Genomic DNA, 22253 nt, shown 5'->3' with positions numbered 1-22253 from the left:
TGTATTTATCACTGTACTTCCTTTGGATCATTTGCATTTCTTTTTATATCAGTGTGATGACTGCAGAATGACAGACTACAAACCATTACATAATGCCATTAGTAATAAAAATAATATACTTTTATTTTGAAATTATTAAGTTAACATTCTTTTCAAAACCTTGATAAATTAAGGCACAAGTCTGAACTATAGCATTAAGTACATATAAGTAAATACTTTAATTCATGTAACGCTTTCCCAATCTTATACCTGCAGTTAATATACTTATTTCAAGTGTAAATTTCTTAATAGCAGTAACTATCTTAGCATCTCCACTTTCATAAAGAATTTTGTGCATATTTTGAGATGATATGTCTTGTTTTTCCTCCTCCATTACTCTACAGTTCCATTTTTAATCATCAGAGAAGGACATGTCTTACTGCCTAGGGGCAGTTAAGTACATTATTATCTTATAAAATACTAATATTTAGGCTTTTGGAGATGGCTCTCCAAAACCTTTGTGAAACCAGAGCATTGTGTTATACCTTTAAATTCAGGCTGACATGCAATTGGGTAAGTGCAGACCAAATCAGAAGGGATGAATAAATGCTCTGTTTAGAGCATTAACGTAAATTAAGTTATTAATGTAAAAGATACCTAGTACCACATATTCACTATTTACATATGTTATTAGCTTAAAAATAACCATTGCTGGTGACACTTCCAGCACTGAATGCTGATTTTTGTGACAGGTGGAATTTAAAGAATGTAGAAAGGCAAAAATGAGAAAGAAGCAATTAAGATAAAATAGGAGGATGTAAACACAAAATTCAAACAGCAGGCAAAGTCAGACATCCCTCTTTGTAATGCTGTGACTCTTTCCAGTGGAGGAAGGACCAAATCAAACATTAAAAGTATAACAGCAAGAAGCATAATAATTTGATTCTAGGACAAAAAACCAACCTGTGAACAACAAGGTACCAGTTCTAACGATTTGTTGCTTGCTTGTTTGGGATAATTGTTGTCCATTTCCAATTCAGCTCTGAAAACACCTACAAATGATCCTTTAGCTCAGGAACCTAAGGAAGGGCTCAAAAATCATATGGTTGCACATTTACTAGATAAACAATTCTAGTTTATTCCTAATTTAGTATTCAACAGGAGAAGTAACTTATATCAATTATTTGATTATTTGATTATATTATTTGAACTAAAGATTAGCATTCATTCCAATCCAGTGTTTTATCAACTGGTGTGCAATAGCTCGACTCGGTGGTACAAAGAATGAACGCTGGTTTCCTTTGATGAGAACTTCCACGACCTGCAATAAAACCAGATTTTTTTATCTTTAGAAGAGAATATTATAAACCATATAGAATCTAACACTGTATTAATGCAGAAATTGCTTTCCTGTGATGATTCATCAGTCTACCATCACTATAGCTATTTAAGAGGCACTAACAGATTCCGCAAGACAGATGCAGAGAAAAATACACATTGTGTCAATTCTGTCATTTTTGAGCCCCAAAGGATACCTTCCTAACAGAACTGAGGAGACTGACTGCTATTATACTATTTAAGGGTTTTGTGAGGTTTTTTTATGGTAAGGACCACAAGATGGTGCTCTATACTGTAACATAAATACTTTTTTTTTTTATTACTTTACATGTAGTACCAAAGGAGATGTGTTTTCTTGGTTTTCTCAAGCAGTTACAAGCAACATGGGATTACTACAGTTCATTTTACTACAGTTCATTTCTGAAGTACATTTATTTCCAGCTCTACCTGCCTGCGACTAGCTGCATTCAGAACTGATATTCAATTAAAATAATGCTCCCAGTGTTGACAGAAATACGCTGAGATTGTAGAAGACAAACTCTGCCTTGAAGTTGACTTACAATCAAAACCTTGGAAATGCTAGGCAGAAGTCCATAGCTATTAGAGGTTTAGCTCCAAATTTGCCTGTGGGAAAACCTGTGAAGACTATGTTGTGTAAGCAATCTTTCCTTTTTCTACTCATGAACTGAAATCTTTCTGTGAAGGTCCTTTTTGCCTCTCTTTTATTTGACTGTATTTTAACTACTCAGGGAAGATAAGTGTAGCACTTCGTATTAATGCATAGTAAACTGCATTCAATAGCAGAGTATTAAAATAGTACTGCGTGGAAAAAGATGTTCAAACTAATTCTCAGAGTTCTCACCTTAACCTCCCCCCTCCCAGCAAATCTGCTAGCATGCTCATTTGGATAAACTCTCATGATGAATGCTATTAAATGCTCCTTCTGCCAAAACAAAAAGCACAGGCTTGCTAAGGAAGTGGGTTAAAATAAGAGTAACTTGGCTATCTCCCAAAAGGGAAAAGTGAACAGCTAACTGGCAAAAATTTCATAAAATGGGCTTGCTAGTGAGTCAGATATTCCTGTGAATATTTGCCTTTCTCTGGTTGTATGTAATCTACAACCACAATATAATGCTGTAGTATGATAAAACGGATAGTAGATATGCTCATTCAACTTGCTGGAAAAAAGGAAGTATCTGTTGTATGCCAGAACCAATACAGTCACAGACTAATCAATAGAAGAAGGAAATTAAATTGAACTTTACCTGTTCTCTAGTGAACCAGCGGGCATCCTCTATTTCGTTCTTGTCAACTTTAATTTCTGTGGACACTGCCACAGCCAAGCAGCCAATCATTAGGGATGAGGGCATTGGCCATGGCTGACAAGAGACGTACTGAACGTGGCCAACTTTGACTCCAGCCTCCTCTTCCACTTCTCTCCGAACGGCATCTTCTATTGTTTCACCTAATCAGAAAGGGCAAAGAACAAGCAGCTGATGAAAATACTCCACGCAACAATCACATCCTGTGCTTTGAACTGACTCCAAGGATTTGAAACTGCCCAAGGCAATTATCTATAAAGATCTAGTTCAGGGCACAGATCTCAAGCACAAGATACAGAAGTCTAGTAAGGCAAAACCAGACGCCAAATCAAAATGGAACTTTGAAAATAAACTGTAATTAATTTCCACATCATATTATTTGTTTCCTGAATTGATAATTTATCCTACACACAAACAATTATTACCACAACTAAAATGTCAAAAATTGAGTAGGAAGTACATTATTCCTTTAATTACTCTTGAAATGCTGATCTGTTAATTTATAAATAGTGTTCTGTAAGTTTTTGGATTTTCATTATGGTTGTGACAGCATGTACTGCAAGTTGAAACATCAACTAGTTGTAATGATTAGTAAGAAAGTACTGACTTAGAAGACTTGCTCTCATTTCTGCATTGTATGCTTCACTTTGCCTGATTCATTCTTCACTGTCTTAATGCATGGACAATACTGCAAAGTTAAAACTTCAGTGGAAAGCTTTGCTTCCATATTCACAGAAAACTGCTAGATGTGTATGTGGAATGTTGATGGTCACATCATACGCACATAGGTACTGTGTTGTAACCACTGATTACAGGTTCATTAAAGGAGACAGTCCACGCATCAGAGACAGAGGTCTTAGTTTAGTTATGTTCAGCTGATTAGAGTAGCTGATTTTATCATTGGCTACTCTTAAATTTCACTTTATATAGACTTGAATTCAGTATCAGAAAATAATCAGGCCAGTAGAGGAAGGAAAGGAGTGAAGAAATAAATATCTTATCTTTTTTCCAATGATACCTGAATCAACTTATTCATGCTGTCACAGTATGTCAACCTGTACACATTTACCAAATACAGTTATTCACTACCCAATATAAGAATGTTTTACAAATTGCTCTGTAGATACTAATAATTGTAACTAATTCCAACTATCATGCTTAACACTCAAGTAAAATATTTCTTTACTTTTCTTTTAAAATTATGTAATTTCTACTTATCTTCCATATAATAAATCAGGGCCTAAACATGTAAGCATATCCTTAACTTTATGTTAACCTTAATTTACACTTTAACTCTTATTTTTTCTATGCTAAAATCCTTTGCAAAGTATCACCAAACAAAGGGCCATATAAGTGTTTTTAATTTTTTTTCCACTTGAATATGTGATTTAAGACTGCATGATAAGAAAAGAATTTGAAGTTTTTATTTACTCATGTTGCTTGTTGCCTTATAAATCAGATGCTGCAAAGTACAGAATAAGCATATTTATTATAACCACTCACCTAACAGGAAACAAAAACATTAATTTAACATAACATGAAATATATTTCTGTGTAATTGTAAACATACAATACTGTTACGTGACAAAAAATAACTGGTAAGGGAAATTACTTACCAGGTTCTACAAATCCAGCAAGGCAGGTGAACATACCGGGAGGAAACCTCTTTTGCCTACCTAAAAGGCAGTGGTTCCCATCCGGATGGATGACTTGCATTATCACAACAGGATCTGTAAGGGACATGAAAGGAATATATTTCAACATTTGAGGGACTTAAAAGCAGGAATAAATTTCATCCTATTCAATACTAATGTAAAGATACATAACATATCCTTAAACGGTTGAAATCATAATTGTGCACATGCCCAGAGCAAGCTGTTATTTTATTTAACTTTGGAATTTTTCTCCCTGCAAGATATCTGTTTACTTTGTTTTGCAACATACATGCTTAGTAAAAGCAGTTTACTAACCAATGTTTGAAATGCAGAACAGAAATTACCTGAAACCAAAGCCTGTTTGGTTACAAACAATCTGTTAAGAGTATCAAGCAATACTAACCTAGCTAAGCACAGAGCACACAGCAATAGTTTCTGCACAAACCCATTTATTGTCACCTCCTCTACACCCACAGAGGTCTGAAGAATGTACTTTTGACCGAATACTAAAGAAGAACCAGATACTCTAGCAACAATGCAAACACTGACTAAGCTTTCCACCTTTGACTTTGTTTACTCTTTGCTATCACCCTCTTCTGTGATGTTGCACTTTTACCTACTTTCTCACTTCTGGTCATTGTATCTATCTTTTTCTTTCTAGCTTAGTATTTTCTCCCATTGGTATTATGGACCCTGTTGATTTGTGATATTTTCCCCCTTTTTATTGTTATCTAGCTTTTAAGTATTTCAGTGTTTTGGTTGTTTTTTTTTTTTTTTTTTTTTTAATCTACCTCTCTATATTTTTTCTCTTGCTGTTGTTTTTCATGTAGTTTTTTTTTTTTGCCCAAAACACTAATATTTTCTCTGTATGAAAAGGCTTGCTTCAGCACAATAATTTTAAAGATTGTTGTCCTGCTCAAAGTTATCTGCCACATGGCACAATACAGAATATGAAGTGTTGCTGTCTGAATACTACCTTGAGAGAAAGGCCTCATTAGCAGATGCAGGTTAACCAGCCTTTGCAATATAATCTCATTCTTTCTCTAAGTTTGTTGTGCTAGAGACTGTAAAGAAACAGCCACTAAATATTTTAGCAAGCTTCACTACAGTCTACAAGACAGAAGAATATGACAGAATTGACTGCTAAAAAGATACATCTAGGGCATGTAAGAGGATATGGAATTCAGAAGTACAACATATGCACAATATCCAGAACTACAACTGCAGAAGAGAGGACAAGGTAGAGGAATGAAAGGTGACCAAAGTGTCACCAAATAATCCATAAAAAAAAAAAGTAAGTTTTTTTCCCTCCTGTTTCCCCATCAATAACATAATACACGTCCTTTGCAACACATGAACAAAAGAAGATATGACGTAGAATGGAATAACAGAGACAGGAAGACTGTCTATAAAAGCTTATATTCTTAGTAGAAATAGGCCTGGCAATTTGTGACTGACAATGAATAGTGTAAGCCAGTGATGACGGCTAATAGCATCCAAGTGGCACTACAGAAAAATGAGCACTATGTCAGAACTCTGATACAGGGCCAAATTTGATACAGAGCTACTTCAAGCTCAGAGGGCTTGCAGAAGGTGAGAAAAAAATATGCAGGTGGGGAAAAAAAAAGTAAAATGTGACCCTTTGTACTGTTAATATCTCATTTATGTTGTTGGAATTCCTAATTTATATTACTTTTTGCAATAATGACTGATATTTTCCCAGCAATTCTGTGTTACAGACTACTGCACCAAAGAGAAGTCTGAACTACTTAATCCTAAATGGAGCTGAGACATACATACTCTGGGGAGAAACCAGTATGCAAGACCTGGGACAGAAGCGAGCAGCTGAAATAATTAGAAATAAATTGATATACAGGTATATAATAATACAAACAAGCCACTTATGAGCAATTATTCTAAAATATTCTCACCAACTCTTGGATATGATGTGTTGTGAACTCCTTGGAGACTGGGACAATCTTCTTTTAAGCAAGTTTTCTTGTAACCCCCTTCTTCAGTCTTGGTTGTACTCCCACATGTTGGGCAGAATTGGTAACGGTCATGCCATGCTAGAACAGACCTAGCCTGGGCTACTACTCCTTTAAAAAGATACATTGAAAATTCAAAAAATCAAATACTAATTCAAGTAATTCATGTGAGCTTTTAACAGTATGGAAGAAGCAAATAGTAAACGTTTTAACATAAAAATCAAAGAAAGACTGTGGCTTGAATCACAATCTGCTACAAGAAAAGTTGAGCAATATGAGTTATGCAGATCTTTTTCTTTGCAGCAGAGCTCATGCAATTGAACACAATACCCTACAGCTACAAACAATCTATACATTCAGAAACAAATTCATCTGGATCAATATACTCTACCTGTCACAAAAGTTACTCAGTCTGGGCAAAGTGTCAGAATTATGTATCACACCTTTTCCAGAGGACATTTTAGGGCTACTATAGGTATTGACATAATAATGGATTGTTCCATTTAAACTTGAGGTGCAAGTCAAGCTTGTCCTGTAGCAAAACTGCTACAACAGCAGTTGTTAGCTGCATGTCCATAATAACACTCATTCACTTTGGTATCCTCACTTTTCAACACTTCCTTCTCAGATGAGTATTCAACACACTCTTATTAAAGATGTAAATCTCATTTCTTATAATGAAAATTCAGTAATTACAGATTTTTTCCTTCTTTTTAGAACATTAATGTGCATGCATGAACATTTAAATAGTACTGTTTAAAAACAAAGATGATCAATAGGCTTTACAGACTAATACTGCCACTGCAGAAGTTAGCCCTTTGCAACAGTGCATGTTTTTACATATAAAACTCTTAACAAAATCACTAACTGGCTTTTAAAATCAAAATATTTCTAAAGCCACTGAAAATACCCAATTCCTTTGCAGTGGTTTGTCCTTGCATTGTACCTCACTGAAACCTAAATCTTCAAATCACACATTTGGTACATGCTGCATTTCATGCATCTTACCAGCTTCTTTTTCAGGTAGCTGCAGCAGTGCTGGCATTGGTGGGTGAAGAAAGTAACAGTCCTCATGCTTCTGTTTAAATTTCTCGGCAGAAGCAGAATCTATGCTAAGAGCAAACCAAGCAACTAACCCGTCCTCTTCATCTTCTTGCAGAACCCTCCCATTGCAAGCAGCTGCCAGGTTCTGAAGAAGTTCAACTCCAAGAAAAATCAAGGTACACTCTTCAGTTTTGTTCAGGCACTGCTCCACATCCTTGTGGTACAGCCTGCAAAGCTTTACTTCTGGCTGCTGGGAACTATCTATTCCCCCACCCAAAGTAACTAGGGGACTTAGATTTGAGAAGAGGATGTATACTGTAGTTGGATGGCTTTGTTTTTTACTCAGCCACTTGGAATCTGTTCTTTTATCACTCCTTCTGTCCAGAAGTGTCATGCCAAAATAATTTTCATATTCTTTCACATCATTTGACAAAAAACTAGGCTTCTGATCACCCTTGACATTAGCCAACAAATTAGCTATGTGTTTGTACCCCCAAAATTTTGCGATGTCCAGAGCTGTCTGCCTTGATTTATTAATGATGGATCTGTCACACCTAAAAAACCAGAAAAGAACTGTGGTTACCAGGGTAAATATGTTCAGGAAGAGTCTTGGTGTGTGTTATTCTTACTTACACCATATCTGATACTATTAAGGTGCAAGAACTTCTAGACACTGTCTGTACTGGGGCACTCTTTATTTTAGCACATAATGCTAAATATTTAGCATTATGGTAATGAAAAGTAATTGTACTTCATTTTCTTTTGCTAAGGCCAGATTTCTCATTTTTGTTGATCCACTCCAGATTATTATTCACTGAGCTTCGTGCAGTACTACAAAAGCAATGGATTAATTAAAATCCCACACATGAGGAAAAAAAAAGGTCAAGATAGAACTTTGAAAGTCAGGCTATGGGTCTGTTCCTCACAACCAGTAACAAAAATGAAAGATAAAACATTTATAAAAGTTTAACAAGCATTACTTTCTAGGAGCTACTCAAATTAGCATTAAACATTTACAATAAAATATTTTATTGAGGTCACTTTGTCTGTTCAGCTGGAGGAGACTGAGGGGAGATCTCATTGGAGCCTACAACTTCCTCATGAGGGGAAGTGGAGGGGCAGGCACTGATTTGTTCTCTCTGGTGAACAGGACCTGAGAAAATGGTATGAAGCTGAGTCATGGGGGTTTAAGTTAGATGTTAGGAAACTCAGAGGGTGGCTGGACACTGAACAGAGTCACCAGGGAAGTCGTCACAGCACCAAGCCTATCTGAGTTCAAAATGTGTTTGGACAACACTCTCAGGCATATGGTGAGGTTCTTGAGGTGTCCTATGCAGGGCCAGGAGTTGATCCTTGTGGGTCCCTTTCAACTTAGGATATTGTATGCTTCCATGATTTACCGTAAAATTATAACCAAGAACACAGCAGCCCCTACTTAATGACAAAAGTAGCACCATTAGAACAGCGGTGCTGATCCCTGTAAGGATCTTTCTGTTACCTAAAAGTCTGTAAAATGACACAGATGAGGAAACACTGCCTTGTGATATATATTTGAATATTAAATCCCAAAAGAAACCCAAACCTGAAATAGATTGGGTTTGATTGGGAAATCAAAATAACACACTTTTTTACCAATCTTAACTCAAATGCGTAAATAAAACAGAAATGTCAAAATTATGCAGTAGATCAGGGCCAAATTCATCATTTTTTAAAAACACAAAATGCCAGTATAATAATGTTGCTGATACACAAGTAACTGTCCCACAGGCAAGACCATTTTGAGATTTTAGTTTAACTTCAGTAGGCTTTGAGGGAATTTGGTATAGTTCAGAAAAGGATTCAAAATTTAATTTACAAAGTTTTTTGTGCTAAAGAAACTACTACTGCTTATCCATCCTTAAAGACATGGTTTCCTTTAGGTAAAATAATGCATATTTTCCTACTTAATTTCCTATCTCTCAGTCAACTGTATTTTGTTCTGATTTGTCTTCCCCCTTCTATCTGCTCAGGTATGTGCAGATCGTGATCAGGCTGTTCTTCAGTGTCCACAACAGTGACCTGAACTCTTTAGACTACCAAGATCTTTTTTTCCAGTCTGCAAACATTTCCTGTAGCTTTCCTCAAACATGGACAAACACAGGTGCATCAGGCAGCTCAATGGAGGTGATTGTGCTTCTTTACTCTTTGCTGGTGCGGCCTCACATGAAGTACTGCGTGCAGTTTTGGGCACCACAACATAAGAAGGATCTAACGCTTATTAGAGTGTGTTCAAACTAGGGCCATGAAGTTGATGAAGGGTCTAGAGGGGAAGCTTATTCAATCTAGAAAAGAGGAGATCGAGGCAAGACCTCACCTTGGTCTGCAGCTTCCTCACGAGGGGAAGGGCAGGCAGTGATCTCTTGTCTCTGGTGATCAGTGACAAGACCCGAGGGAATGGGCTCAAGTTGTGTCAGGAAAGGTTTAGGTTGGATACCAGGTAAAGATTCTTCACCCAGAGGGTAGCTGGACTCTGAAAAAGGCTCCCCAGGGAAGTGCCTAAGCCTGACAGAGTTCAAGAAGCGTTTGGACAATGTTCTCAGGCACATGGTGTGATTCCTGGGTTGTCCTATGAAGAGCCAGGAGTTGGACTTTGATGATCCTTGTGGGTTCCTTCCAACACAGCACATTCTGTGATTCTACAATTCTATGATAAAATTCTATGATGGGCTTTCCAGGGTTATTCTCTGTAATGTTATGAAATATTACTTTCATAGACATTCATGCTCATATAACCAGCAATTTTATTTGTTAAAATAATTATTATGACTAAGTGTTAACTGAAACAAGACCAATGAGGCCACAGCACCATCTCAGGAACTATACTCAATTGCCTAAGAGAACAACCCTGAGAAGAGCATTTAAAAGTGACATTCACTTTTTTTACAGTAAGCATAACTTAAAAAATTGTTATCCTATTTACCACGTGGTAAATTCCCCCAAATCCCAGAATATTCCTCAAAACACAAAATCTGTCACCAAGATATTTCTCCACACAGTGGAATGTACTGATTCCAGTATAAACTACTGGTTCATCTAATGCTTCATACTGAGCTTCCCCAGAAGCCACAGGATTTGGGTAAGACTGAAAAAAATAAGAAAAAAGGGTGGCATGATGACTGGAGGCTGTGGAATGCTATGCCTGAAGGTACTCATAACTACAGAATGAACTAAACCTTGCTTGGTTGTGTAATTAGGAGTACAGAAAGGAACCACATTAATCAAACAGGCTTGATTAATGCAGAGCTCAGCTGAATCACATCTGACTCTAACCCTTCATTTTGAGATGAATTTTCTTTGGAGTCTCAAGAAGAACACTGAAGCACTCTTTGCATCTTTGGGTGTCTTGAAACACAAGAACTACAACAGATGACTACAAAATAGCAAGTTTTTGACAAGCAATGAAAATGCTTGGTGTCATACCAACTTAAGAAAGTAAAAATGACATGTTAAGCAAGAAGGAGAATGTGTATTGTCCAAATGCTAAGATACAACTAAAATTTATCAACTGGTAACTTTGTAAAGGTGTGTCTGTCACGTTTGACTTAAGAGCCAGTATGTCAACAAAAATTCTGCACTATAACATAAATGTAAGTGGATTACAAATAAAGTTTAGAGAAAAAGTCGAAATGGAACAATCAAACACACCAAATTTATATTCAGTATAGTGGTTGGAATGGGATGCAAAGTTTGTTCTATTCTGTTGGCCTCTGAGAGGAGTGATATCCTAGAAGATCAAAAGAATACTTTTAGAGATGCTCATAACTTTTAGAGTTTCTTAGCAAATATGGAAAGAATCCAGTTACAGACTGACACACTTTCCTGAGTTTTAACCATGAAAATTCTGCCACTATCCATCAGTAAACTTACTTTTCTGAAATAAAATTGAAATGAGCAAAAAGGGATGAAAATTAGAGCTCTTGAATGGGGTCTATTTTACCTTACCCTTGTTCAAGAAGAACCCGCACAACCTCGAGGTGTCCATTCCTGGCACCGAACATCAGGGCTGTCCAGCCATTCCCTGCAGCTGCGTTGACAAGTGACGGGGAACGACTGAGCAGTGCTTTCAGTCTGGCTGCATCTCCCACGGCAGCAAAGTTGTGCAGCTGAGAAATCATGTCCTGGCTGAGGTTCTTCTCAAAGTCTGTCATTGTGTCAACTAAAAATGCCGGAGAATATACTCACTGTTATTAAAAGGATTTAAGTAAAAGAATTAATGCTGTACAGACCACCCATATTATCACAAAAAATACTGACACAACAGTCAAATTCTTGTCATTACTGTAAACAGTGTTATTCCAAAACAAATCTCCGAATACAGTGAAATTTACCTCAACAATCAAAATCAGTTCTAAAGAGGCTTAAAGGACAGGAAAATTTCTCCACGAAAATGAAGCTGCTCTGAAAGTGAAAAACATGTTGTTTCTCGACCGAACACGCACAAATACACACATAAACACACGCACCCACTGCTGCTGCGACAAGCAGCGACAGTTTCCATTTGCTCAGCGCCCGCTCCACGCCGTTCCCAAGGAAACGGACCTGCCACCGCCTCCGCCACCCGACCCTCAGCGACCCCGCGACCCCCCGGCCCCACAGCGGGGCCCGTTACCGTGAGGCCTCCGCGGGCTCCAACCGCGCCTCCACCGTCCTGGGGCCCGCCCCGCCCCGCCGAGCCCGGCGGCACTGCGGGGGAAGCACCGCCCTGTACGAGGGCTGAGCCTGGGGCTGAGCTGGGCCTAACCTGGGACAGAGCCCGAGGCTGCAGCGCCTGGGTTTTGCGGCGGCCGCAGGGCTTGGCTGGCGCCGTGTTCCCGCGGGGGAATCGCCAGCCGCTCCCTCGGGGTTCAAGGACAAACAGCCATTTTGTCTGCTGGACAGGGATGTCGTAGGGGAGCGGTCGGGCTGATTTTCTGGCATTGCTTCGTAGCAGAAGGAGAATGTAGGTGGCAGTAGGTTGCGCAAGTCCTTGTGAGAGCAGTGGAGCGAATGAGATATGGCAGGGGAGAGGAGTTAGCAGGGAAATCGAAATGATGTAATGAGCCAGGAGGCAGTTTCATGATCAGTGTGTCCTGTCAGCCTTAGAAAAGCATGGGAAAACCAAGGCTATACCAGTCCTGTAAAAATGAACATGGGACTGTTGTTCCAGTGCGTTTGCATCTGGAGAGTACTTAAAAAAAACAAAACCAACCAACCAAAGGGTAGTTTTTGAAAAGTCAAACTGTCACACTGAACAGCAAAATCCTGCAAAACAACTTGAAGTTATTCCAGTCAGTTAAGGCTAGAATACAAAGGTTAAGGTAAATCCAGTTCTTCCATCAGTATTACATTCTCAGGTTTGCCACTTGAGTTTGTATTAGACATGAATAACTAACTCATAAAAATCGTTGTTTAATGTTTTATTTAAAAAATATTCACTATTGTTTTCAAATAATGACATGATTACTCAATACCTTGTTTTTAAATGCAGCTCTCAAGAGGGTTGAGTCCATCAAGTTTGGAGCTGTAGCTTGATATATATATATACATACATATATTTAAAAAATATGTATCTATATATAATACCTATATAACTTATTACCCAACAGCAGTGTCATTTTTGAATCATGAGGAGTATTGCAGAAGCCTAGTAATGCAGAATCAGGAATATATAATAAAGCATTTCTGTTCTTGCTTATAGGAGGGTACATTCTCTGTGTCCTGACATCATGTTAGCAGTTCCCAACTTGCATGAATTTAAGTACCTTTGGTGGAATTTGTGCTATCTCCCAGTGCATCCTTGCAAAAACAACTTAGTACTCCTTGTTTTAAATATCAGCAACTATAATAAATTGAATGGGAATTTTAAATGATTGTAACATACCAACTAGTGAGTTTGAAAATGTTATTATTTTATTAGTTATTTTGCTGCATAAAGTGTTAGAAATTCTTGTGAGTATATGGGACTCTATTTAATCACTGAGCTGAATTTTCTAAGAGCAATTTAATGTTTCTTTAGAATTAAAATAGGCAATTGTAACTTGCTTTAAAAGCTGGTTTTTTCCTTTGGTGTATTCAAGATCTAAGTAAACCTTACTCAGAAAGTCTGAGTGGTGCTGAACTTGGCTGTGCCATAGTTCTTGAATTTTGTAGTAAATAAAGCCTGTTACTAGCCAGTATTTATTTGACTTGACTGTGTTAGCTCTTTAGTAGTGGGAAACATGGTTGAAAGTTGTATTTGTAAGGCTTCAGGAGTCTCAGTGAGGTTACCAGTGTGAGAATGGAAATGGAAGATGCTCCACTAATTTACTCTGATCCTGAAAGAGGCTCTGGTGGCTCCATATTGATAGTGACTAATGACAGACTTTTCAAAATGCTTGCTGATTACTGCAGACGACAGTCAGGGAGTAATATCTGAATGCCCTGATGCCCTATTCATTTTGTGCTGGAGCCTTTAGAAAAAAATTGCATGTGCTGTAAAGAATGTACCTAAGTGCCATTGGGAGCACTGCAGTGTGTGGACATAACAAGAGTTGGAGTGCCTGCAAAAAGTGATACAACAGTGCTCCTGTCTGATTCGAGGTACCTTTTAAATCTTTTTATTTGAGTTAATAAACTGTGCTGAGGGAGCTATATGAAAAAGATCTCGGTAACTCTCAGTTACTTAGGTTAATAGATTTATTAAAAATAATGTAAAATTAATTATTTTATGTTTAATTATATAGATTTGTTAGAAAATCTGGATTGATCTCATTTTAGTGTTGGGTTTAGATTACACACAAGAGTTATCTATTTTAATGCTTTTTAGATTCAGTAAACAGTAACAATATCATAGAAGGTTTGCTAGTTCTTCATTTGGGCTTGTACTTAATTCTTACCTCTTAATTTTACCAGGTTTTTGAAGGCTCTGTTTTTCAAAGAACTGACATGCTGGGTGAAGTTTAAAAGGCAGCTCTGATTTAAGTCACTCATGGGAAAGGAAATGAAGCAAGACACTGGATATGTGAAAGGAATGTGTTGTCAAATAGTTCATGTACGATGCATTATACTAGATTAGGCTTTTCACACATCTTAGCTTAAAAAAAAAAAAAAAGCATATATGGCTTGTCTTAGGTAGCCAAAGCTGTTAATAGGGCAAGCAGAAATCAATATTATCTAACAAGGTTTCTTGAATCGGCACTGCAGCATTCTATAATAATATCCTTTGGAGTTTTCAACCAGGACTTTGGGACAATTTAACTTGTATTTTTCCCAAGCAGTTCCAAGCAGTTAATTTCCAAGCAGTTCCCCTGGAGAAATGACTGGGCAAATGCTAAAGGGCCTGATCTATGGTCCATTGGTATAAATATGAGTCTCTTGGTACTGAAGAAGTGGAACTATTGGGAGTTTTGACTTTCTTGTTTGGAAAGAGCTGTAGTGAAGTTATATGATAGTAATTATTATGAAAAAAATAAATCCATTTGCAGGTATCAGTTAATTTCAGTTAAAACCTCCAAAATACTATTAAATGGTTTTAATAGTAATTCTGGACCTCAGCTGTCCATCTAGAAAAGAGGGAAAATAAGAGTTCTTTCAACTCAAAAGGCTGAACAGGAAATCTCTTTCAGCTGTGGATTGTACTGCAGTATATGCTGTGCCTGATAAGAAAAAAGGAATGTAGCAACATCAGTCTGCTCATCCACTTCCTGAAAAGTGGATGGTTTGTGATATGAAGGTTGGTTAGTGAAGTGTATTTTCTCCAAACAGTTAATGTGAGGGTGGGAGGTGATGAGTGCAGAAACTTAATAAATGTGCATGAGTTAATTTTGCAAGGATAGTATGCGCATTATGGAGAAGTGGAAGGCAGAAGCAGGATCATCAGGACTCAGGTCGGGAGGTGTCAGCTTTTCAGCAAGTGGCTTATGAGAAGGGATCGCTGCTCTGGAAGGTCCCAGGTGCTTCCTCTGTGAGATTGAATGCTTGACCAGTGCCCTATTTTCCTCTCCTTCATCTTGCTTAACTTGCTTAATCTTGATTCACTGGAGAAGGATGAAGGCAATAAAAATTTAACTGTTCAAGGATTTAGCCCAAAGCATAACCCAAAGAGCCAACATTTACGGTGTAGTAATCTGCTGGAGTCCCCCCAGCCTGATAGACTATATTAAGGCTACACAGATAAGAAGAGCAGGGATGAGTGTTTGGGTAGGGGTAATATTATGATATGTGCTTTGTGGCTGATGGAGATTTTTCTAGTTTTCTCCAAATTATTCTTGTGTTTTCAGTTTTCTCCATATTATAATTTGGTTCCGTTTTTTAAGCACTTGTATTTAACTGATTGCTTATGAATGTAACAGCATGGCTCCCTAAGTTCTAGACAGGTTAATGTAGTTTCTCAAGTTTCTCAGGTGAGGGCTGAATTGGTGTTTGAATTGTTTAATAAGGTTTGATTAATAAAAGTGGTTTTAATAATTTGTCGGTGTTTGGCCTACAAATACTTCCTCATGATCAATGAAATCATATTTGCAGCAAATTTGAGTTGAAATAGCTCTTACTCTCCCTATTCTGCAGACTGCTAGCTGAGGCCCAGAATTAATATTAAAAACATCTAATAATAAATTTTTTTTTAAACAGAAATTAGCTGATACCTGCTAATGATTTTCTTTTAAAATTATAATTACCTTCCTGCAGCTTGTTTTGAATTCAAAGGATGATTTCCCTTAAATTAAAGGAAAGTTTAAAACTAGGAAGCTGGTTTTACTGCTTTTGGAAAAAAAGAACTTTTTATGTATCCATGGGAAGTGGTAGATCCAATACAGGGATAAAAATTGAAATTTCCAAAGCAGGTTTCATAAGAGTGTTCCTTCTCTGGGTTAATTCTTTGCCTTGATAATATCCACTGTCTGTTTATGTAATACATGAGGCAGGAAACATGCAAATTTTTTTAACTTTAAAAAAAAGACCTCATTTTGTTTCCAGAACACAGAGGATCTACCTGCACTGTAACAAAAATACTGTTGTGAGAAAATAGTATGTGATGATGTCATGGGACACCTGCTATAATCTATATGGGTTAAAATGGCATTAATTATGACACTTTCTAATTTTAGTGTTTTACTTTGCAACATTCAAGATCTGTTTATGAGGTTTTGGTTTCTTTTCGTTTGGATTTTTGTGTCTATTTGTGAAACTTTTCAAGTTCAGCTTAATCTTTCTTTGGAGGAGTAGAAAAGAAGTTTGCATTTTCAGCGGTAGAAAGAGCCACCAGAAGGATTTTTGCTGACTCTGCTAGTGATGTAGGTGGAGCTGATCCTTGAATGGAGTGATACCAGAAAGAAAAGAAACACGGTGTTGTCACTGAGTGCTCCCTGTAGACAGGGGAGTAGATTGGTTCATTTTTGGGAGAGCAGTCTGTAACAGCAGCTGGATTTGGGAATAAGGACTGTGACTGGAGGGGCCCCTTCTGCTCCAGTAGTTTATGCTGGGATCCCCCCAGTCACTCCAGTTCTCTGGCACCACAGCCCAGGAGCACCCACATCCTCAGTCTGACTCCCGTGGCTGGCACTGCATTCCGTACACACACACACATGCAAGACCTCCCCAGTACCTGGCACTGAGTCCTTGCAGCACACACACGCACAAGACAGTAAGATTGTGCAGAGCAGAAGGTGAGAGAAGTTTTAATAAGAAGATGTAAGAAGGTAAGACAGACTGTGGCCATCAGGAGCAGGGCTCAGCCAGACGAGTGTACTGGCCTACCTGATTTTACAGGCAACTGGACCCCTTTTTACCCTTTCTATCTGCTTTGTGTCTGTTCCTTCCTGCTCTGCCTTTCCGTGCTTGTCCCTCCACAGCTTTTTAGATTCCCTCACTCCACACAATTCAGGGCCCCTGAGTTTGCAGACTGACCACTTGCAAACTGCTGGTGAGTTTTCCTCAGAGTGGTGGCTGTAGATGCTTGATAGCCCAGCTGCTGTTGTGACTGGCAGGGTTTGTTTCTTGTCGCTGTCTCCATGTTTGCTTTGTCAGGTGTGTGTCTTAGTATATTTTGCTTCCTAGCTTACCACTGTTCCCTTGGTTTACCAGTCAAGTTCCAAATCAAGATAGTCTTGCTGGAATAAACATTCCTGCACTTTCACATGCCCGCATAAATTAGTGTGGCTGATCAGGTTTGGTTCTCATCACCACCTCCCTTATCATTTGGTGGTCAGGTTTGTGGCCCTGTATGTTCCTGTGTATGGTTTACCTCACAGAAAATGGTCCTTTACCAAATACCCTTAAAAATACTGACATTCATTTCCACATACCTTTACTGTAGCCATCATGGATCATTTTGTATCTGCCAACTTAAACTCTTTGTCCATCTCTTGGAACTGCTTATGTCTGCAGTGTTGATTCCCACCACAAATTTCTTGCTCATTATACTGCTTTCCTCTTTCTCACTATTGTTCATCTTACCCAGCTTCTTCCATAATTTTGTCCCACCCAATCACTGTTAAGCCTTCAATGTAGTTACTTAAATTGCTACATCCTGCCTGTTGACATCCAGTTATCATTTTCTGTTCTTTTATTTTTCTCAGATAGTTTGGCTTGTTTTCAGGCTGGTACTTGCTCAGTTTGTTTAATCCAAGATGTTTATCACTTCTTTGGTGGTGATTAAAACATATCTCATGGTGTTAATGAATGCAAGAACTCTTCTTCAGACCTGCTTTCAATAATGTGCAGAATATGTCAGTGGCGGCATTGGTAGTTATTAACAGTCAGTGACTTTTTCTAACAAAGAGTTTAAGAAAAAATACATTTTTTTCTTTCAACATTATTTACTTATAGCATTTGCAGCATTCTCTAGCAAGGACCTCCACAGCTTAACTTCAAATAGTTTGGAAAAAAGCACTTTTTTTTTGTGGTGGTGTTTTTGCTTTGGACCTGCCACCTAGTATTCTATTCTGTTTCTTACCATATTGGAAGAGCACGAACATTCATTTCTCATTTATCTGTTTCATGTCATTCATGGTACAACTCTGTCACATTCTCCTCTGTCTTTTCTCCAAAAGAAGCGGTTGAACCTAGGTGGTGCCATCATTGTATGACTGCTGATTCTGCTCTTTTCTTAATAGATGTAATTTATGTACCCATACTGTTTTAACATTGCCCATGTCCTTGTTCTGTCAGCCCAGTCCCTAGAATAGTGGCTAGAAGAAAGAACTTCCCTAAAAAGTATATGGTAGGTTGGCTTTGGCTGGACACCAGGTGCCCACCAAAGTCACTCTGTCCCTCCCCTTCTCAACTGGACAGGGGAGAGAAAATATAATGAAATGCTTGTGGGGTGAGATAAAGATAGGGACAGATCACTCTCCAGTTACTGTCATGAGTAAAACAGACTTGACTTGGGGAAATTGGTTTCATTCATTACCAATCAAACCAGAGTAGGATAATGAGGTAAAGCAAAATCTTAAAAATAACTCCCCCACCTTCTTCCTGGGCTTAACTTTATTCCTGATTTTTTACCTCCTCTTCCTAGCAGTGCAGTAGGACAGGAACGGGGGTTATGGTCTCTGCTGATGCATCTTCCTCAGGGGAGGGACTCCTTCCCATGCTTTAGTTTGGGGTCTCTCCCATGGGAGACCTCCTCGTACTTCTCCAATATAGGTCTTTCCCGCAGGCTGCAGTTCTTCACGAACTGCTCCAACATGGGTCCCTTCCATGGGCTACAGTCCTTCAGGAATATGCACTGCTTCTGCCTGGGTCCCCCAAGGGGTCAAAGTGCTGCCAACAAACCTGCTCCAGTGTGGGCTTCTGTCTTCGTGGGGCCACAGGTCCTGACAGGAGCCTGCGCCAGCACAGGCTTCCCACAAGGTCACAGTTTCCTTCAGGCATCCACCTGCTTAGCTGTAGGATCCTCCATGGGCTGCAGGTGGATCTCTGCTCCACCATGGACCTCCATGGGCTGCAGGGGCACAGTTGCCTCACTAGGAGCTGCAGGGGAATCTCTGCTCCGGAACCTGGAGCACCTCCTCTCCCTCCTTCTTCACTGACCTTGATGTCTACAGAACTGCTTCTCTCACATACTCCTCTCTCTGGCTGCAATTGCTGTTGTGCAGTAACTTTTTTACCTTCCTGAATCTGTTGTCCCAGAGGCACCACTATCATTGCTGAAGGCCTTGGCCTTGGCTGGTGGTGGGTCTGTCCTGGAGCCGGCTGGCACTGCCTCTCTTGGATAGTTTCTGGCAGCTTCTCACAGAAGCTGCACCTGTAGCCCCTGCCACTACTAGAACCTTGCCATGGAAATCAAATAGAGCAGAAACAAGTCCTCAATTTGATTCTTGAAATCTGCTGCAAAAGTTTATCAGTGCTTTTTATCCCACTGTCCTTTTTGTAACATCTTTTTTCGTTTCAAAAATTTTAGTGATGAGCTTTTTCGTGGAATTCAGCTTTTAAGACCAGTCACTGGAAAGGAAGATTTTCCTTCCAACTCAGTATTCTGAGGAGCAGTATAAGCCAACCATGGGGATGGCATGGCTTGCCTCCTACTCCTGAAATTTAGTAGTAGATTTAGGGCCATATTATACGTTTAAATATATAAGCATATAATTAAATAAATTAACCCCCCCAACACATATGTATATATATATAAACTTACAAAACTAAAATACATACATGTACCGAGTTTGAATTTCAGAAATAAAATTATTCTTCAATTTGTCTGCATTTTTGTCTATATAGAAGCCTAGGCTAGTACCAAACACAGTTGCAAAGGAAACATAATAATCTCTGTTTCATTGGATAATAGTCCTCTCAGATTAAATTCGTAGCATTCTGTTGCTACTGTAGAGCTGCAGACCTTCCTTAAATAATAAAATCCCACGACATTTTACTAGATCTACTTTCTAAAGATTAGTAGAACCTATTTCTTTAATATGTCATGAATTTCCATGCTAATTGTGTTGGCTTAAAAAATAACCATGATTTTAATAAATTTGTGATTAGTTGATTTACTCTTTAATTTTTATTCTGTGAAAACCTCTTAAGAAACACATACAGGATCTTAAGCAAACACTTCCAAAACAGCAGACAGAAAATCTTGATTCTTTATTGTTGTTATTCTGTGTGTTTAGAAAAGCATGAGAATAAGACAATTATACATCTACTACCAGCAGAAACTGAAGCAGCGAGTGTGTTTAAAATAGTTAAAAAAATCGATGTTGATTATATCTCTTTCTTATAGGCTAAGTGAAATTAGCTGTACAAAATTGGTGTTTTAAAGCTATTGAGCAAGAAACAAAATTAACATCAACAGCAGGTGGCAGTGCTAGCAAGAGCAGTGGTTCTGATGTGAGTTGTCGGCTGGTGGTTTGTGTAGTTTCAGCTCTTCCGCAAAAGGTGAGTTAAAATCAGCGATGGCTTGTAATTGTGGGGTGAATAATAATGAGATATTGGCCAAATTGAAAGAGACCTCTTGTTTCAAGAGGTTTCTCCTGCTGAAAATGTGAAGTAGAAGGTTTTGTGAAGTTATTTTCATAAGGAGGGTTGTATTTTGTTATATAAGATAGCAAGCTTATTCTGTGCTTCATTTTAGATGGAATTGTAAATGATTGTAAAAAGTTTGTATAAGAATAAATACAGAAAAAGAACAAAAGTAAAAACCGATAAAGTAAGCATGATTATAAAATTTCAGACATCACAGTCCATGGTAGTTCTGGTACTATTATCACAGATTTGTTATATCTTTGCTAATGCAAAGCTCTTTGTCAAAGATCATGAATCTGTTGATGTTTTAGAGAGCATTTAAAAAAGCATTACTGAAGCAGTTTATGTTAAAGACCATGTTTTGGCATCTTCTCATATTGTTGTGCTAAATTACATTTATACATTTCATTACAGAACAAATTGCTAAGCATATTAATTTTTTTCTTAATTGACCTTAGTGCAATTTACTGCTATTTATGACAGCTTAAACTTCTGCCAAGGTTTTAGCATCTTGTAAGGAGATAATGTAGAGATGACATTGCTGAGGATCAGTGTGCTTGTGTTTATTCTGTTGGTTAAGAAAAGGTTTTAAGCCTAAAAATCATTCCAGCAGTAGAGAGTGCCAGGATCCTGTGTGCAGAGAGGACAAGACCAGCTCCCACTGATGATTGACCCCTGGAACACCTCAAGCATTGTTGTGAGGTTCAAGTAGAAGCCTGCTGTATGTTGGTGAAGTTCACCCACTGTGCTTCTTAGAAGAGAAAATTAGTGAAATTGGTAAAAAAAATCAAAGGTAAGATGAAAGGAGCTTAAAATGTTATCTTCAGAAGTCACAGGACATTTTGTGGCACCGGTGGAGTCTGTGTATGTTAACAAGCCTTTTTGAGTGTAGTATTGTAAGGAGAATTAAGCCATGTTGTTTCTGGTATGTCTAATCATGACTTCCCAACACTCTCAGCTCTGTGGACCACTGTCTGCCTTAATTACACCTTATCTAGTAAGATGAAGAGGGTTGAAGAATTTCAGAAGAAAGATGTAATACAAGAGCATCATGTCTAAAAGTGGTCTTCCAACGTTATCATAAGGTGTCAGCTGATCCTTAATATTCTGCTTTCAATTCATATTGTCAAACTTTTCAGTAGATGCCAGATTAATATGGTTAACTAGAAGTTTAAGGGGCTATAATGGTTGCATAATTTAGAAAAGAATTAAAAGATGTTAATGAAGTGTCTTACAGATGGTCAGGTTTTCACTAAAACTTTACCCACAGAAATCGAGGACTTTATCAACTCTGACCTTTAGTAATCTATGTCTTAAAGCACAGTTCTTTTCAAATAAGTGTAAGGAATTATTTGTGTTCATTTAAAGCAGGGCTGCTTTCTTTGGATTTTTTGTTTTGAATTTGCATTGCATGTAGAACATCTTTTGCATATAATTAAATCTATATTTGTTAGCTGCCTCACTGAGTT

General features: G+C 38.1%; 1 protein-coding gene and 1 long non-coding RNA gene across 7 annotated transcripts in view; one reads left to right on the top strand and one right to left on the bottom strand.

The window, feature by feature from the left end:
- Nucleotides 1–98: 98 nt before the first annotated feature.
- NUDT12 (nudix hydrolase 12) lies at nt 99–12237 on the bottom strand. Of its 4 annotated transcripts, none has more exons than XM_064642310.1 (7): nt 12107–12237; nt 11308–11521; nt 7291–7880; nt 6226–6393; nt 4256–4369; nt 2583–2782; nt 99–1300 (listed from the first exon to the last, which is right to left on the bottom strand). In XM_064642310.1, exons 2-7 carry the CDS (start codon nt 11511–11513, stop codon nt 1190–1192), a joined length of 1389 nt encoding a protein of 462 aa, XP_064498380.1. In that variant the 5' UTR covers nt 11514–11521; nt 12107–12237; the 3' UTR covers nt 99–1189. The 4 variants fall into 4 exon arrangements, with proteins under 4 accessions (XP_064498380.1, XP_064498377.1, XP_064498378.1 ...); XM_064642307.1 differs by lacking the exon at nt 12107–12237 and adding an exon at nt 11975–12058; XM_064642308.1 differs by lacking the exon at nt 12107–12237 and adding an exon at nt 11829–11912.
- Nucleotides 12212–22253, top strand: part of LOC135407346 (uncharacterized) — a 48073-nt gene continuing 38031 nt past the window's right edge. For 2 of the 3 annotated variants that reach the window (XR_010426831.1, XR_010426829.1), the window contains exons 1-3: nt 12212–12304; nt 20543–20697; nt 21398–21577. This is a non-coding gene — a long non-coding RNA (uncharacterized LOC135407346). Of the gene's footprint in view, nt 12305–20542; nt 20698–21394; nt 21578–22253 lie in introns of all 3 variants that reach the window. The other variant, XR_010426830.1, reaches the window with a different exon arrangement.

Source organism: Pseudopipra pipra, chromosome Z (assembly GCF_036250125.1).
Source record: "Pseudopipra pipra isolate bDixPip1 chromosome Z, bDixPip1.hap1, whole genome shotgun sequence".
Taxonomy (NCBI): domain Eukaryota; kingdom Metazoa; phylum Chordata; class Aves; order Passeriformes; family Pipridae; genus Pseudopipra; species Pseudopipra pipra.
The sequence above is the reverse complement of the archived record's forward strand: the minus strand, read 5'-3'. Positions and strand labels throughout refer to the sequence as shown.